The sequence below is a fragment of the Candoia aspera genome, chromosome 5 (assembly GCF_035149785.1).
Source record: "Candoia aspera isolate rCanAsp1 chromosome 5, rCanAsp1.hap2, whole genome shotgun sequence".
Lineage (NCBI taxonomy): Eukaryota > Metazoa > Chordata > Lepidosauria > Squamata > Boidae > Candoia > Candoia aspera.
This window is the reverse complement of record NC_086157.1, coordinates 76858490-76875849: the sequence shown is the minus strand read 5'-3', so window position 1 is coordinate 76875849 and position 17360 is coordinate 76858490. Positions and strand designations below refer to the sequence as shown.

General features: G+C 38.2%; 1 protein-coding gene across 1 annotated transcript in view; it reads right to left on the bottom strand.

Annotated features, from left to right (window-relative positions):
* Positions 1 to 2182: 2182 nt before the first annotated feature.
* LOC134498559 (myelin protein zero-like protein 1) overlaps positions 2183 to 17360 on the bottom strand; it is a 35193-nt gene continuing 20015 nt past the window's right edge. The window contains 4 exon segments of the mRNA XM_063304717.1: positions 2183 to 4351; positions 4866 to 6031; positions 10724 to 10829; positions 14538 to 14670. Of these exon segments, the coding sequence (XP_063160787.1) occupies positions 5930 to 6031; positions 10724 to 10829; positions 14538 to 14670 (341 nt within the window). The 3' untranslated portion in view covers positions 2183 to 4351; positions 4866 to 5929.

The following is a 17360-nucleotide window of genomic DNA, read 5'->3' as shown; positions in this document are numbered from 1 at the left end:
CCACTTTGCTGCAGTCCTAATGGCTATAGATCCAATGGCCCAACAGCACAAACTACTGTAAATCTGTTTCACTGTGGATTATACTGGGAGAGAGGGCAGGGCAGAATCCATATATTTTGCTGTCACTTTTTCAAAATAGGAAAATTTGTTGGAGGCAGAGGATCATGTTTTTTTAAAAAACTTTATTGGATACATCTGCAAGTGTCCTCCTGAAACCTGGGATTTATACTGTATTTTGTTTTCACAGGGCTAGAGAATTTTCACTTTTCCACAGTGGTCCTGGGACTATCATAGACCCAGAGACAGACTTAGGAAATAATATTGGTAGGCATTTGGAATTTAAAATAACATCTGTAAGTGGATATGTACACAGAAAATGATGAAAGAAGTATTTCATAGTTGGCGAGTTATTTTCAAGTGGCTTGCTTTTTAATCTGTATGCAGGGCATATATTGGATTACTGCAACATGTCCTACATTGGGCTGACCTTGAAGACCATCCAGGAACTACAACTGGCTCAAAATGTGGTGATGTGGGCCTCCCACAGTTGTGCCTGTTATACCACTGTTGCACGAGCTGCATTGACTTTCAGTTGCTTTCTGAGTGCAATTCAAGGTGCTGGTTATCACTTTAAAGCCCTACTTGGCACAGGGCCAGGTTATTTGCACGACTGCCTCTCCCTGCAGATATCTGCTCATCCCACTAGGCTAGACAGGGTGGGGGCACTCCAGGTGTCTTCCCTCAAACATTGCCACCTAGTGGGATCTTGGAGGCATGCTTTCTATATAGCTGCCCCAGCCCTTTGGAACAGCTTCCCGCCTGAGATCTGGGAAAGGGGGCTACCCTTTTAGCCTTTCTTAAGGCCATTAAAGACCTGGCTCTTCCCTTAAGCATTGGGCTAGGATGGGGTTAAGTCGGGGGGTTAGTAGTATGGGTTACTATACAGCAGCACCTTGGTAGGAAGGGTATGAAGTTTTTTGTTTTTACTGGTTTTGCTATGAGCTACCTAGGATTACTATGTGAGATAGGTGGCCATTTAAATTCTTTAGATTAAATGAAAATAAAATATATGAGATCTGAGTCCCCAAGATCTCCGTCACTCCACACCTTTAGCCCACACTCCTCTCAGGATCCTCCAACTTCACTTACATTTCCCTTTGTTGCTTTCTTGACCCATAACTCTCTGGGCCATGCTTTTGCTAACTCTAGACCTGTATTATCCCTTCCTATGTGTTAAGTTGCATACTCTGCTCCAATCTCCTTGCTGCTGTTCCCACCATGGTAAGGCACACTCATTTATTTCTGGGATAACTGAAGTGTTATAATTTCCAAGACTTCAGTGGAGTCTGTCTTTTCCCTTCTCTCCTCCTTCCTCAATAGACAGCAGCACCTCAGAATAAAGCAGTAATCTATAAACAATATTTTAAACTGCTCTTGCCTGTGTGTTTATTATACTCTAGGAGACCTCATGGATACAGGGGAGGTTGCTATAGACAGGTTGTTGCTTACCCATATTTTAAGAATTACTATCCCTGTTCCCTTTTTCAGTGGTGTGAATAACACTAGTGCCATTTAGAGCCCAGCAGTACGTGTTCAGTGGTATACACACACAGGAATTGTGTATATTTAGATGTAGATCTACAATTGCCAGTACCCTTCACTATTAAACATGCTGGCTGGGGTTACTGAGTGTTGCAAAATTTGGAGAGCCATAAGCTACATGTAAGCATCATTTATACTTTTCAAATTGGTTTGGCAACTTATGCAATACCTCGCTTTAAAACTGAAGAACTATCCTTAAAGACTAAATAAAACAGCTGTTTTTTTCTTGTGTCTCCACACAGCGAAGGTATGCTGTGACAGTCTTGACATGCTTTTCTCTTCTGGGAAAACATGAAAATAGTTGGAGGATATCCCCTTATTTCAACCTCCCAATTCCATATTTAGCCTTTATTGAGTGGGGGCACAAATTGTGTTGTGCCACAGTTTGCTCAGTGCTGCATGTCATGTGAACCCACTGAGTTAACCCAAAACAAACAAAAACAAATAAAGCCTAGTCTGGCTCAGTATGATATGAATCCAGCCACTTTGAATTGTGCCTACCCACTGGAAGTGAATAAAGTGCAAATTATGTCATTGTCTATCATAATAGATTGACAAACTGAGACACACAACAGACCACTAATGGAAAAGGTGTATTAAAATATTCACAATAGTACAATATAAAGCTGCTTATGAAAATGTGGAGAAGAAAGACTTGTACAATAAAAATAATTATTCCAGTTTTTTAAAAGTGCAGAAACAAGGTAAAAAAGGGCTCAGTGCTGCATGGCATGAATTTACATAGTGAAGGGAAATCTTAGAAAGCTAAGTTTTGGGAAATTAACTTTCACAACTGGAAGTCATTTGTCTTTTACAGAAAAGTACAGCACTATAGGAAAGGGCATTTGTCTTAACTGTATAGAAAAGTAAAGCACCACAGAAAAAGTGCTCATACGTAAGTTGAGAGGTTTCTGTAACAGTTTGGAATCAATTCAGTAAGAGAAGTGCAACTTCCTGTTATCAGACACAAATAGAAACATAATTTTAAAGTGTTTCTGACAGATACATGACTATGTTACCTATTAACAAGACTTCAGCTTCAGACTCATACTTTGATGATTGAATATTTCTGCTTCTACCAGAACATACTATGTAGAGAAAGGAAAGACTTTGTTGTGTATATGTCATGATCGCTGGTGCGATGTTGGCGACATCGCAACGGCTCGCATGACAAGGCACGGAGGCTTGCTAATGACTGGAGAGGGATGGGCGATAAAACAGGACAAAGACAGTAATGGGTCTAGGAGATCTACAAGCCCTCATTGCCCGGTAATCAGCAATTAACACCATTAGCAAGGAGAAGATCAGGGCGAAGATCGGAAGGGATCGGAAGGGCGCGTCCGGACGCTTTCGAGGAATTCCGAAGCCTAATTGCCCGGTAACGAGCCATTACGCTGCAGAAAGAAAAACGAGCAATGCCCGAGGCGATTGGGGATGGACGACCTCTCACCTAGCAAAGCATGGATGGCCGGTCACCCCGTGGAACTCGTGGGGCACACCCGGGGAATGTGGGGGTGGAGCGCTATTTGGCGCGAGGCTATTTAATTCAACTTTTAGCGTACTTCTCTCACTCTCAGCTTTCTACTGGTGTGCACTCTATTCTGAATAAAAGCCAGAACTTAACTTTGCTTATAGTCTGAGTCTTCTATTTAGCTTAGGCATTCCTCACAATACAGAGCTACAGATGGTAACTTTAAAAAAATAAGGCCCTGGAGAACATCAAGAACAAATCTGTAAATACCTGTTAGAAGAACTTGTGGCCCAAGTTTGTGCATGACTTAAGTCCAGATGAACTAGGAACCCTTCCAGATAATCAACACAGGAAAATCATTGCAGAAATAAAGGAGTTGATGCAGATTTTGAGGACTTAAGAGGATGAGCACATAAAGATTTAATTGACAGGCAGGCAATAACACTACCATGATAAACATGAGGATGAGGTTCAGGAAGAACCATGCCAAGAGAAGCAGCTCAACTTGGAAAACCTAGCACAACAGCTGATGCCAAATGACTTGTGGACTTCTATGAATATGACGACAACTGGTTTGTGCAATGAAGTTGAAGGAATACTTTAGCACCATACACAGCCATGTTCAATGAGTTCAAACAAAAGAAGCAAAGCTTCCCATCACAATGTTCCTGAAAAGACAATTTCTGCATTAACACCTAAAACTCCTCATCCCCCCAAATTGGAAATCTCAATGTCAACCAACCCTGCTTCTTCTCCACTCTCTGAGACTCCTACAATGGAGGAGTACTGAATTCTGTGGTGAATATCCTGGTGCATGCCTTGTTCTTAATTACAGTACAGTATGTAATGTAATTTTGATACAGTATTTCCAGAAATATGGTTCTAAAATGTTAGTCATTATTGTAAAACATGATTAAAACATTTAAAACACATTTAAATGTCTTTGGGTTAAGTGTAAATGGTTGCATAAGTGTTTAGGTCTGGGGCTATTTGGGCAAGAGTACAAATGTTCAGAGAATTTCATGTCTTGCAGGAAGTGTTCACACATAACCTCCACAAATATGGAGACCCAACTGCACTTCAGACAGAAAACACTCCTTGTGCGCTGCAGAGACTATCAGTTTAGCATTTGCCAGCCCTTGTATCAATGAAAAAGCCACTCCATTTTTTTAGAACCTTAAACATATTTTAGATGTAAAAAGCTCTGAGCAAACATATGAGCAGATAATGTAGACATGTAAGGTACTTCAGAAAAAAGCAGTAATAGCACCAGTCTACCTGTGTCATGTCCCCCGTTGCGATGTATACATACATCACAACGGGGAACATGCCTTTCCGGTGAAGGGGAGGGGGGAGGAAAGAATCAGTGCTAAACCCATAAGCACTGAAAGACAAAACAGATAAAGGACAAAGGAGCCATACCTTTGCCCTGACCCGGGAAGCCATCATCCTATCTCCCTGACATCTCTGTATTACCACGGGGGACACACCTGCTCCGGACACAGGAAGAGGACAGAGGTAATCAGCGCTAATCCCCCTGATCGCCCATCGAGACTCCAGAATCGCCCCCTGATCGCCCATCGAGACTCCAGGTTCACCGTCGGTCAAGACTTTGGGACAATGGGGGGTGGGGAAGGATCAGGTCTGCACCGCGGGTATTTACCGGCTACCTCGCACGCCATGTGCTCATTCCCGTCTTTCTCCGTGTCTGCATTCTATTCTTAATAAACCAGATATCCTTAGCCCTGGCTGGTGAGTCTGTGTTTTTTCTGAATAAGGCAACCATCACAACCTGAAACACTGAGGGAGAGGGAGAGAAAGCAGATTCAGAGTTGGTATGGATGACATCATAAAGATGAAAAGCAGTGGTATAGAGTTCTGCCCACAGTAGAGAAGCATACAGCTGTTTCAGTTTCAAACTAAACCGGTATGAGATTTAAGAACTAGTGGCACTAAAACTGTCCTATCATATTTTATGCCTTCCATGAAATGCCATCTAAGTAAGAGTATTTTAAGCTGTAGCCATTTCTTTTTGCAACTGCAACATCAAACAGCCTTTTGTAACTTTTAGAAACAGACCACTGTGAAAATTTACAGAAAGGCACATCAAGATTAGCACCCTATTTTTCTCAAAGAGGTAACTGAGTTTCCTTGTTGCTGAAACCAAAAAAGAGCCATAAAAACATCTCAAGATTTTTGTAAATGTTGCACTATAAAAATTACTCCATTAAAACTTTTATACATCTAAAAGTTTGTTTTGTGGAAGACTGCCTGTAAATTCCTTGAAGATAGAACTTTGGCTTCCAGTAGGTTGGAAACTAAAGCAGGTGAAGGTTACTTCTCCTGGAAAAGGAGGACTTTAGAGTGGAAGAAGATAGGAGAAGTTGTATGAAAAATTAGATCTGGTAAAAAGATGCAAAAACATCAGTTAAGGAAGAGGGATTATGCAGAAACAGTTCTCCTCGTGGTTCATTTCAAAAGTAACAGAGGCTATTAAAAAAGTACCAATTCCATTAGAATATCCAAAAATTTCCAGTTTTTTCACCTAACAATTAAGACAAATTACCTAAAGGTGTAGCATGAATGTTTGCTTTTCCCCTTATCCTAAATATATAATGAACGATTGGCCATTTATAAGCAGTATTATCATCATATTTTAACATGCAACGTTGCTCTCATTTCTGTATGATTAAATAGACTATTTACACACAGTACATATATAATCTCTTTCTCTCTGTATGCACATGCATTGGTCTTAGCCTAGGCATCAAAGGCCACATGTGAGTCCTCTGGATCAATTTTCTTCAAGCGATTCCAGTTGAATTTTTGTTAGGCTTTGGATAGGTTGAAATCTCTTCAGTTCTTCCGAATGTCAGCATAGACCACAGACTCTGATTTGTTGATTTTGTCACTGTAATGCCCTCCAGAGTGATCTAACTGTGCATAAATTACTGGTCCCTAAAAACAGAAAAAAAAACATGGCATAAACATTTAATAAATCTATCAGCAGCTAATGAAAACTCAGAAAATATCACATGCAGACAACATTTAGAAGAAATCAAGGGATTTTGATTTATTTCCTCTTTTTAAACCCATTCTACTTTAAAATGATACCAATTGGGTGGATTATTCCTGTAACCACTGATCAGTTGAAATAAATATAAAATTCACAGCAAATATTGTCTTATAGTCCTCTGGCATTTCATACTTCAGGGAAATGAGGTAACTTGTAGTTTGCATGGCAACACAGTCAAGCACAGTGCAGAGAATGAACTTTACTTCAAAGGTAACTCAAGCATTCACAGCCCTGCTAAGTCAGCTCATTCACAAGGTTCCATTTCTCCACACACTTATCTTCCCAGAATACCTGCCAAGCAACATTCCCATAGATGGCAGTAACTCAAGAAAAGGAAGTGTATGGAATACCAACAAGAAAGCAGCAAGGAGCTGAAGAATAAGTCCTAAGCATTTACGTTTAATAACACTGCATCTTTCTTGACAATATTCAGAGCACAAAATTATATTAACTTTTTCCCATATCTTCCAGAGCAAATCTCCTTAAACCTTTAAGTGATAACATAGAGCTTCATCACAAGTATTAGAGTTATTGAGTAAATCTTCAGGTGGTCCAGCAGCTATAGTTGTGGTATTTGGTTGGTTAAGATGCATCCATTTCCTGGCACTAAGTGAAGAGGCTGATGCTCCTGTTAATCCCTTTTGCACTGCTTTCTTATCAGCAGTTTATGATCTGGGAGATGATGCATTCTTTTTCTTTACAATACAGCAGGCTTCTGATCTCTTTTCTCGGTTGCATTTGATATTAATTCTGTTGCCCAGTGACAGATCATATGAGACTTTGACTGTGTGATATCAGAAAGAAAAAAAAAAACCCAGAAGACCTAACATTCCAGTTCTTTAGGACACAAGTCAAAGAGTTTTGCCTAATGGATTGACAGTGCAGATAGGAAGCATTTTACAAGGGGAAAAATAACTGGGAAGAATGAATAATGTATTTTTCAAACAAATAGGAAGAATGAGGAAGATTTTATTTTAAAAATGGAAATACTATGTACTATGGATATCTTTCAGTAGCTGCTCAATTAAATAGTGGTTTTCAATACCATCAACAGATCTTCCTGCAGAACACATCTGAATGAATCATGGATTTTTTTTCTTTAATGCTGGATTACATATTTCTCACACCAGCAGATTCCATTCTTGAGATACATGTTTTCAAACTCAAACATAACAGAGGAAAACAGTCGTATTTTTTTCCTTAAGATGTAACTGCCATCTTAAAAAACAGTTGTTTATTTTTTGTGCAAGTCTTCTTACTTAACATGCTTTTCTAGCTCCTACAAATACTGTAGGGGATTTGTACAACTATTTTCTAACAAGAGGAGTTGATCAGAGAAACACATGGTTTCTTGCAGGAATTTCCAGCTGTAATCACAATTAGTATAAGTAGTAATTAATTTGCTACAAAAGGTAATAATCTGGAATAGTTCTTCATTGGAAAGGGCAATATCAGTCGTTTTAAAATACTCTTATAACTCAGTTTAGGCAATGAGTAAATGTTGCCAGATAAATGTATCTCAGAGAACAGTGTAAGCATGGAGCAGTATGCATAGGATAACTGTATTTCAAGGGAAAAAAGAAAGCGTATATTGTTGCCTGAAAGGTTTGCCTGAAAAGTTTCAAGTAGAAAGTTATACTGCTGACATAGTACTTGCTTCTCAGAAGAAATCATGGGAAAGAGTTCAGCATTCAGAAGCACTGTCTGGAGTAGTATGTAACTGGCATATTGTCTTCTAATGTATTCATTATGCACATAGTAACCCAGATAACCAATCAGGTCACTATTAGACCTAGAAATCAGAGAACATGGATAATTATAACATTCAGAATGAGCAAGCATTCTACAGCCAGACAAAGGAAAAGGAGAATGAATACTGTGTACCAGTCAAACACGCATAACTGTGAAAAATTATGATTCAGATGAATTTACTAATAAGGACAAGAGTGAAAGCAAACCTGATGAGCCGAGCTGAAGACGGAATGAACCTATCAAGGCTGTTTCCACACATGCCATCTGAAACCCAACCCCTGGCAACAAGCTTCTGCTTTCAGAACAGGCAATGTTAATCAACTTTAGGACTAAATATTTAGGAAGACAGTAATATACCAGCAGACCATGGGTAGGTAATGCACAAGCTGTTACTTTGAAAGTCAAGTATTAAGCTGTGAAATTTTTACTCTCCCTGCCTTCTTCAATATCTTTTTCTATTTTAAATCCCTCATTATTCTAACAACAGCAATACTACATACCTACAGAAAGTTACATTCTGCTGCCCATGAAGATGATTGCCTGAAAATAGAGTATTATATAACAGTTGTACCCCAATTCTAAATTCGATGTGTTTTAAAACATTGCCAGAACATCTAGTAGCATTTTCAGTATAGGAAAAAAGGTAGAAGCCAAGGGATAAAAGCTACACATTCCAATATGCTTTTAAAGACCCCACAAGAAAGCACTTTTCCAAATTTCCCAGATAAATCAATGGTAACCTGACACACCAATTGGGCACTAGAGTTTCTGCTGACATTAGGAAAAGTATTTATTTCTACTTCTTTTTATTTAATTTATTACAGCTTCTTTTATATCTCTGTTAAAGTAACATAAAAATAGTCATAAGATAGGGCTACCATATGGGCTGCAAAAATCCAGAGAACCTCAAGTTGGCTGCAGTTAAATAAATCATTAACTACAGGTTGCCATGTAGTGTCTGTCTGCACTTTTGCAGCCTAGATATGATAGCTGTACTGTAACATGTCTGGCTGAATCAGGGCAGCAACTGGGGGGGGCAGCCGGGGAATGTGCCCCGGGCGCTGCACTGGTGGGGCGCCAAAATGAGCACTGGGAGGGGCGCCAAAATGAGTGCTGGGGGGGGGGGATGCTAAAATGGGCGCGGAATCTATGTTTGCCCCGGGTGACACAGACCCTAGTTGCGGCCCTGGGCCGAATGCACTATTGTATTCATTCAGGGTTCTCAGGGGAAAGTTATGTTCAAATGCAAGCCATTACTAGGAAATAAACATAGAGCAACACACATAGTTTTTCAACTGTGTTGGAAACAATCTCTAAAAAAAGTTCAAACCTCTATCTTTTTCATTGACTTCCATAATGCAAACATAGTCACTTCATCACAAGCTTTTTCTAAATCAACAAATGCACAATAAAGTTCCTTTCTAACAGTCTGCATTTCTCACATAGCATGTTATAGTACTACAATTGTTTTTATTCTACATTTACACTGTACTTAGCTACTAAGTACAATATAGCTGTACTTTTACTACTACTAATTTGCTACTATTACAACTACATTGTAAAATTCAAAGAATAGTTTCCAGACCTAAGTCAACTTCATCCAACAGCTAATACCTATTCATCAGGCAGCAAAGCAAATCAACACTTTCATCAATATCATTATTCCTTTTAAGGAGTTCATAATCCAGGTCTATATTTAGGTACTTACTCATCTGGTAATCATAACTGACAAGGAACTGCATGTAGGGAAATGGCTGACACCATTCCTTCTGAACTCAGCATACAAATACTATCATCTCTCTTCTCTCTCCCCCCCCCCCCCCACTAAACTCTAGCAGTTAGTAAAAAAAATATCTTGCCAATTAATTGCAGGACTTACTGTCAAGACTGTTTAGAGTCAACTGCAATCACTGAAAATACCATGTGGAACGAACGGTGTAAGTTAGTTAGAACATATCTTAGCTAAGTTGACATTATAACATCAAACTGTCACTAAGTAATATCTACATATACATCTTAGTTTCTCTTTTTTTCAAAGGCAACTTCATAAATGTTTTGTGTTCTCTTTGATGAGATTTTATTCTTTGCTTAAGCATCTCAACCTCATCATAAAGTCTATGACTTTCTATTGAGATATGCAACTTTGAACAGTTTTGAAAAACTAAAATCTTTTCAGACCAATACAGTTTAGAGATTTCTATTATTTTTTTCCATACAACAAAAAAGATTCACTTAAAAAAAAAAGACCTGTTATTTATTTCCCCATTTCAAGTCAGCATACACTATCTCACTGCCAAATCTGATTCTAAAGCCTCTCGGTCTGTTCCCAGATAACACTCTTAAGCAGTATTTAGCGTTTGCCCAACATTGATGGCAAAGAGTAAGAAAAATGATGCCTAAGAAACTATATAAATCTAAAACATTAAATACTCAATATTCCTAAAGGCATAAAATTACAGCTGAAAGAAATCAAGAAGCTACTGTGGAAGAGCTAATTACTCAGTCTTTTAGATTTATACAAATCAAATCTCTAGGACTAAAGGCCTACATGAAGGTAGACTACCTTTGTGTAATAATTTATCTCACTACAGAAACTCATCATTTATTAATGGCCATAATTTAATGTTGCCAAAGACAGCAAGTAGATCACAAAAATAATGGCCACAAGATAGCTACATGCCTTACTGTAGGTTCCATCAGAGTAGGACTTTTTCCAGATATTTTTCTGTGTGTTTCGGTGATGAACCTTCTCTTCCTCCCCTTAACAAAGATACCACCTTTCCAGCCACTAGATAATCTCTGAGTCATAGTATACCATTTACCTGATGTGATCGGATGGGCACGCTGTTTACCAAACCCTCTGTGTCGGAGGGGGACTTCCGTGGCGCCTGCTTAACTGGAGACACCAAGCTCTCAGAGGTACTGCAGCTGATAAAGTGGCAGAGCAGATTTTGCAGAACAATGTTCAAGAGGCAAACACAAGACAAAACAAAAACAAAGGCAAATGATGGCAAGATGATGTGGCAGCTTAAGCCAAACAAAGAGTGACCTCAATGAATGACAGACAACTCATACATCCTTGCTTTACACCTGTTCAGGTCAGTAATCCCTATATTATTTCCCCTTCACATACAAAGAAGAAAGTCATTCTGCTACAGGTCAGGAAAAGAAGCTCATAAGCACATAAAGCTCATAAGCACATAAACTTATCCTTCCATCTTTATCTAATGTAATTTAATTTAGAGTTTATTAAATTTATAAGCCACCCAATTTCACTATGATTCTGTGTGGTGTACAATATGTAACATTTAAATCAAACAGTCCACACAATACGAAATACAAAAAGAAAATCTGGAGAAAACCACCACTAACTCACAAATCAGACAACCCACAAGGGGCCTACCACTCACTCTAGCCCAAGTCCTGGGAAAAGAGCCAGATATTAAAAGCTCATCTAAATATGAATTTCTGGAGGGATTTCATCTCAAAGGGCAGATGTTACAGCAGAGAAGGCCGACTTCCTGGGTCTCATGAGTTGACAATGCTTAAACAATGGGACCCAGAGCATGCCAGCTGTACTGGATCATATAGGGTAGACACTATGTCACCTGGAAGTAACTTCTCTGTTTAAAAAATTGCTGCTAGGAGAAATACCTAGCTTGGTTCTAAAAACAAAAATATAAACAAACTCAATTAACTCTTTTCCATAATATCAGCTTTCCATAACGTAAGATTTTCAAATGTTTTGGTTAATAGCTGACGATGGAAACTGTAGCCCAGGTATCTGTAGTTATCATATTGCGGAAATCTAACCTAGATTGTTTTTCTTCCTATACAGCATACACAGTGGTGCTTAAAAGTTTGTGAATCCTTTTGAATTTTCAGTATTTTTGCATCAATATGACCTAAAACATGATTTGCTCTCCACACAAGTCTTGCACACTCAACCCTGATTATCATCGCATCAACTGAAATACCTGACTCTAATTTCCCCTGCAAGTGAACTGATAATCCTAGAGGTTCACATATTTTTGCAACACACAAATGTAGCTTTGGATCATTTTCCTCAATGAATAAATGAACAAGTATGGTGTTTTCGACTCATTCATTTAATTGGGTTCTCTTTATTTAGTTTTAGGACATATGGAGAACAAATCACATTTTAGGTCATATTTATGCAGAAATATTGAAAATTTTAAAAGGTTCACAAACTATTAAGCACCCCTGTACATAGCATATGCAAGCATACGTGGATCATGACAAGATGACAATGGTATTAAGCAGAATGCAGCTCTCCACTAATCATTTCTCTTATCAAACAGAAATATTGAACATTCAAAAAGCAGACATGAGATATGAAGCAGTACACAGAAACGCAGTACTGAGAAAACATACTTAAGTATCAGTAAATGGGCTTCATTTCATATTGAGACTAAACCCCAGCACACAATGATCGAAGGACAAATAAGCATCTGGAATCTATTCCAAAAGAATGTGTAACTCTGCACTGAACCAGTTAATAATACTGAATTCACAGTTGTGCAAAAAGAATTTGCAGGCGCTTTTTTTTTTACTGACAGCAATCTGATTTTTTTTTCTTTATAATATAAAAAGTCCAAATATTCCATTCATTCATGCATCTGAATTAGCTGCTTCTGAAGGTACATAGCCTTGTTGCCACAACTGAAGAAATGAGACAACAAAATTCAAACAGATGAGATGTGCTGCCCCTTCACCAACAGTCCACAAAACAGAATTTCAGCATAAGTGATGGAGGTATGTTAGCAGGATAGTCAGCATGGGAGGCAGAAATATATATACATATGCACGTGAAGTACCAAAGAACTTCCAGCATGATTAGTTACCATGATATATAGTGGGACTGGAAGAGATGACCCAGCCCTGTTACATTCCCAGTCTTGCATCTATATCAGGATCTCTGTAAGGAAAGGAAGATAAAAGCAGGATCCAATCCCAGCATACCAAAGCAGTAATAGGGGGGGAAAATCAAAGAAAGAACAGAAGTTGTGATACTGCCATGCAAGGGTTCCTACCACCATCCATCTCAATCAGTTATAGCTGTAGTAAAGGTAAAGGTTTCCCTTGACATTAAGTCCAGTCGTGTCTGACTCTAGGGGGCGGTGCTCATCTCCATTTCAAAGCCGAAGAGCCGGCGTTTGTCCGTAGACACTTCCGTGGTCATGTGGCCAGCATGACTACACGGAACGCCGTTACCTGCCCGCCAAAGCGGTACCTATTAATCTACTCACATTTGCATGTTTTCGAACTGCTAGGTTGGCAGGAGCTGGGACTAGCAACAGGAGCTCACCCTGTCACGCGGATTCAAACCGCCGACCTTCCGATCAGCAAGCTCAGCAGCTCAGCGGTTTAACCCGCAGCGTAGTGTTAGTTTTATTTAGAAATTAGACATCATATATTATATACACACACAAGAGTGTGTCCGTGTGTGTATGTGTGTGTGTGTGTGTGTGTATATATACACATACTGTATATATTCATTCTTATCTGTAATTACCACAGTAGACATCCCACCACTTAGTAACCATCAGAAACACAGTATAGTCAATGAAATCAGTGTTAATAATGTTTGCTAGGAGACAACCATGAAAGTACAATTGTTTTATACAAAGATATTATGGTTCCAAACCTTCAAATAACTTTCAGGAGTAATACACTGGACAAAAAAATTGTTACTCATGTTAAGATTGGGCATCCTTGGGTGCAGATCACTATAAACTACCTTCAGGTGTTATGGAAATAGCACATGCACAAAGGAATTAAGCTTTCCACACTGAACCCAGAGCTTATACAGCCAATTTCACTGCATTCATTCAACCTTACCACTGACTTCTATTGCAGCCCTTTCTAAACTCTGCAGCTGAAAAGAAGGTAACGAGAAGATGCCAATTAAGTACACCCATTATAAATTGACTTTTTACCACTGTATAAGTAACATTTACTGTGTCTACAAAAGCAGGAAGAAGTTGGGCTATGAAATGACTGATCCTCAAAAAATTGTTATTTGGAGAGTTTTCCGTGCACAGGGCTGCATTTATGTTGCAGTTAAGTGATAAAGCAAAGTAGGTAAGTCCCACCACCAGTTCAAAGGAGCCCATCAACAAATATTTCATGGCATATAATCCACCTTGAAGATATTTTCTAATAGAAGTTCCTCAAAGCCAAATTAAAGGCATCATGAGCACAACAAGAACAAAAAGAAGTCATGCAAATGATAAAGCCAGTGAAAATAGCAGAAGGGCAGTTTTCCCAAAGCCAGGATTGGAAAGCTCTGGCAAGCAGACTGTTGTAAAAGGAACTGGCAGCCATACCTCCAACTTAGAAAACAAGTTGTGCCACCCAAGATGTAGCCTGACAGTGAGGACAGTCTCCTTCATCTGAGAGCTATAAGGAGACAATTTTGTGCTGTCTTCTAGGAAGGACAAAGAAATTTAATGGGCCTATTCTCATTAAAAGAAGCAACAATGAGATTGATAATTTATAGGCATAAAAGGGATATGATTTATAGCTGTCCCGTTAATTTAATCCCACAAAATATAAATCCCAACCCCAGGTATAAATCCCAACATATCTAAAGAAACAAGTGGAGTACCTTACCCAGAATAATGCTTTTTCGAATTCTTCTTTCTGTTCACAACACACACAATAAGTATGATGAGCAAAACTAAAACTAGAATGCCAACACTGGTTACCCCTAACACAAGGGTAAGAGGAAATACAGACAAGTTACCTGAGGAGAGAAAAAAACTTTCATTTCAGTTATCTTACTCCTTGTTAAAACTGATCACACATTATTCCAATAGAATTTTTAATGTGTCAGTTATGGTTACCAACAGTATGCTTTTTATTCTTTTTACTGATTAAACATGAAGTGAAACTCACTGATGTGCTATATAGGATGCATCCTAACTTTATCTTTCAGAAAAAAACTAACAGCCAACTCATATTCAGTTTGTAATCAACTACTATGTTTTCACAAGGATTAGTACCACCATACATCCCCACCTCCATTCTTGTGCGTTGTTTTTTTTAAAGGATTTTACGTTTGTCTGTCAAATTTCTCTTAGCATATTTCTCTCACCTATCATGATAATTTTGAATTTTATTTTTGCCTTCTAAGATATCCTACTTTATTTTCTACCATCTACAAATTTAGTAAGTATCCCTTCCATCTCTTCATCCAAACCATTAATAAAAAGGTTGAATTGTACAGGGCCCAAGACTACATCTTGTTTTACTCCAACTGGTATCTATTCCACTCTGAGGAGGAACCACTGACAATTTTTCTCTGAGTATGATTTTCAAGCCAGCTATATACACTTAACTGTTATGTCATCCTCACACTAGCTTGCTAATCAGAATGTCATAAGGTACTTTGTAAAAGGTTTTACTAAAATAAAGCTATGTTCTATTTGTAGCATTTCTGTAATTTACTAAAGAAGTTACAAATCAAACTAATCTTATTCCAGGAATAATTAATCATTATTGGCAAAATTTGTTCTTGACAAATTCACGTTACCACTCATTTGGCCTTCTGACAATTACCAGACTGACCTTGTACCACCTAGAAAACCATCTTTTTATGATTTGCTCTAGACTCTTCCTATTTTTTTTAATGTCAGAATGACTTGTCTGTGGCTCTCTGGATTCTCTCTCCTCTTCCCCATTTTAAGATGGGGTATCTGCCTTTCCCAGCTGTCTGATACCTTACCTGTTGTCCACCATTTAATAATAATACATTAAGGTTTGGCCAGATCAAAAGATGCTCCTTCAATACCCCACATGCAATTCATCTGGCCTTGGAAAGTTATAGATATTTCATGATTAAGTTTCTTATAATTCATAAGCTCAGTCCTGCCCTTTTCATTCTTTTTCAAAATGTCTGTGAAACACATACCCTCTGCCTGGAGAAGACTGGGACAATATAGAAGTTGAGTAGCTCTACCTTTCCTTTACTTGTTAGCATTCTAGTTATTTTGTCTTTACCTTTTGTGTCATCATATCTACTGTTCTGGATTACCTATCAGTACTGTTCCTTGGTTATCTTTCCACCCCATCTGTGGCCATGTCTGTTTTCAGATCTTCAATAAGCCTTCATACAATCACACTTCTGCTATCTTCTATTTCTTCTCCTTCAATAGAATTGTTTTTAATCTCTTTTCTTAGGAACTCCCACCCATCTTAAGTTCTCATTAGTTTCTCTTTTAGAAATCCACGTTTCTCTCTTTAGAAATCCACTTTTTAAAAGTCCAAGATGTGTTTGAATATGCTTACCATTTAATTACCTGTCTTACCTATCAGTCTATGCCAAATCAAGGATGCCTGATCCTGTTCTGCCTTCTTCCACTGTCTGAAATAAACCTAATAGCTATCACAGTATCCCCACTGTTGTCACTCAAAACTGCTGAGAATGTCATCTTATTTGTTTCTGAATCTCATTTACACAGAAAAATTATTGTAATGTTGCTCCATTGTGGAATTCTTTCCACAGAAGTGCATGCAGTACAGGCTGAGATGGTGGAAATTGCAACCCAACTTATCTGGAAGGCATCAAATGGGGAGAGTCTATCCTACAGAACATGTAAGTTTTGGGGAGAGAGCTTAGTGGACTTTTATCAGAAAAGGGTGTTTTATATTTTGTATTCACTAGCTCTTTAAATGGACAAAATAAGTGTCTTACTTTTGTGGTGAAAACAATTAGTTCCTGTAGCAGAATGTTTAAGACTTATTCCTTAGGAATGAAGTTAGTCCCTAGGAATGATTTTCAAACTGACAGCTTGCTAGCCCCCATTGCTAGCTACCTGAGTTTCACAGATAGCTATGTATGCCAGGAAACAAGCTTAAGAACAGCATGAAGCAGTTAAGACCTTCATATTCCTCTGAGTTGCAAAATGATTTCCTTTATGTAAACCCAATCCCTAGTGTGCATGTATCTTTTTTGGGAATATGTTTTTGTTAGGTAAGAGCCCTGTAACTTTACTTTAGGACTCCCCACATTTTGTGTAGAGTCCAGTGACTCATCTTTCAAATGAAGCAATCATTTAGACCCTCTCAAGTTTGTTGGCTTGCCTTGGTAAAATTTATATATAGTTTTATTTATGGCCAAAAAACCTAAGTAGCAAAATACAAATGTGATCTAAAATTTGGCATTAAACAGTTTAACAAATAAAATAATTAATAAATATTACATAAAACATTTAAAACTCAAATTTATTGATGTGTTACTAAAGACCTTGTTTTTATAGCCATAGTTGAAAATTTGGCTCTTGCTGCTGTAATTTTAGGATTTTTGTCTCTGTGTAAAATGTTAATATATTCAGAAATATCTTCTCCTGGTCTTGATTTTAAAATACACCAGATAATATCCTGCTGAAAACTCTTGTAAAATTCACAATACAATGTTCAATACCATTACAGGGA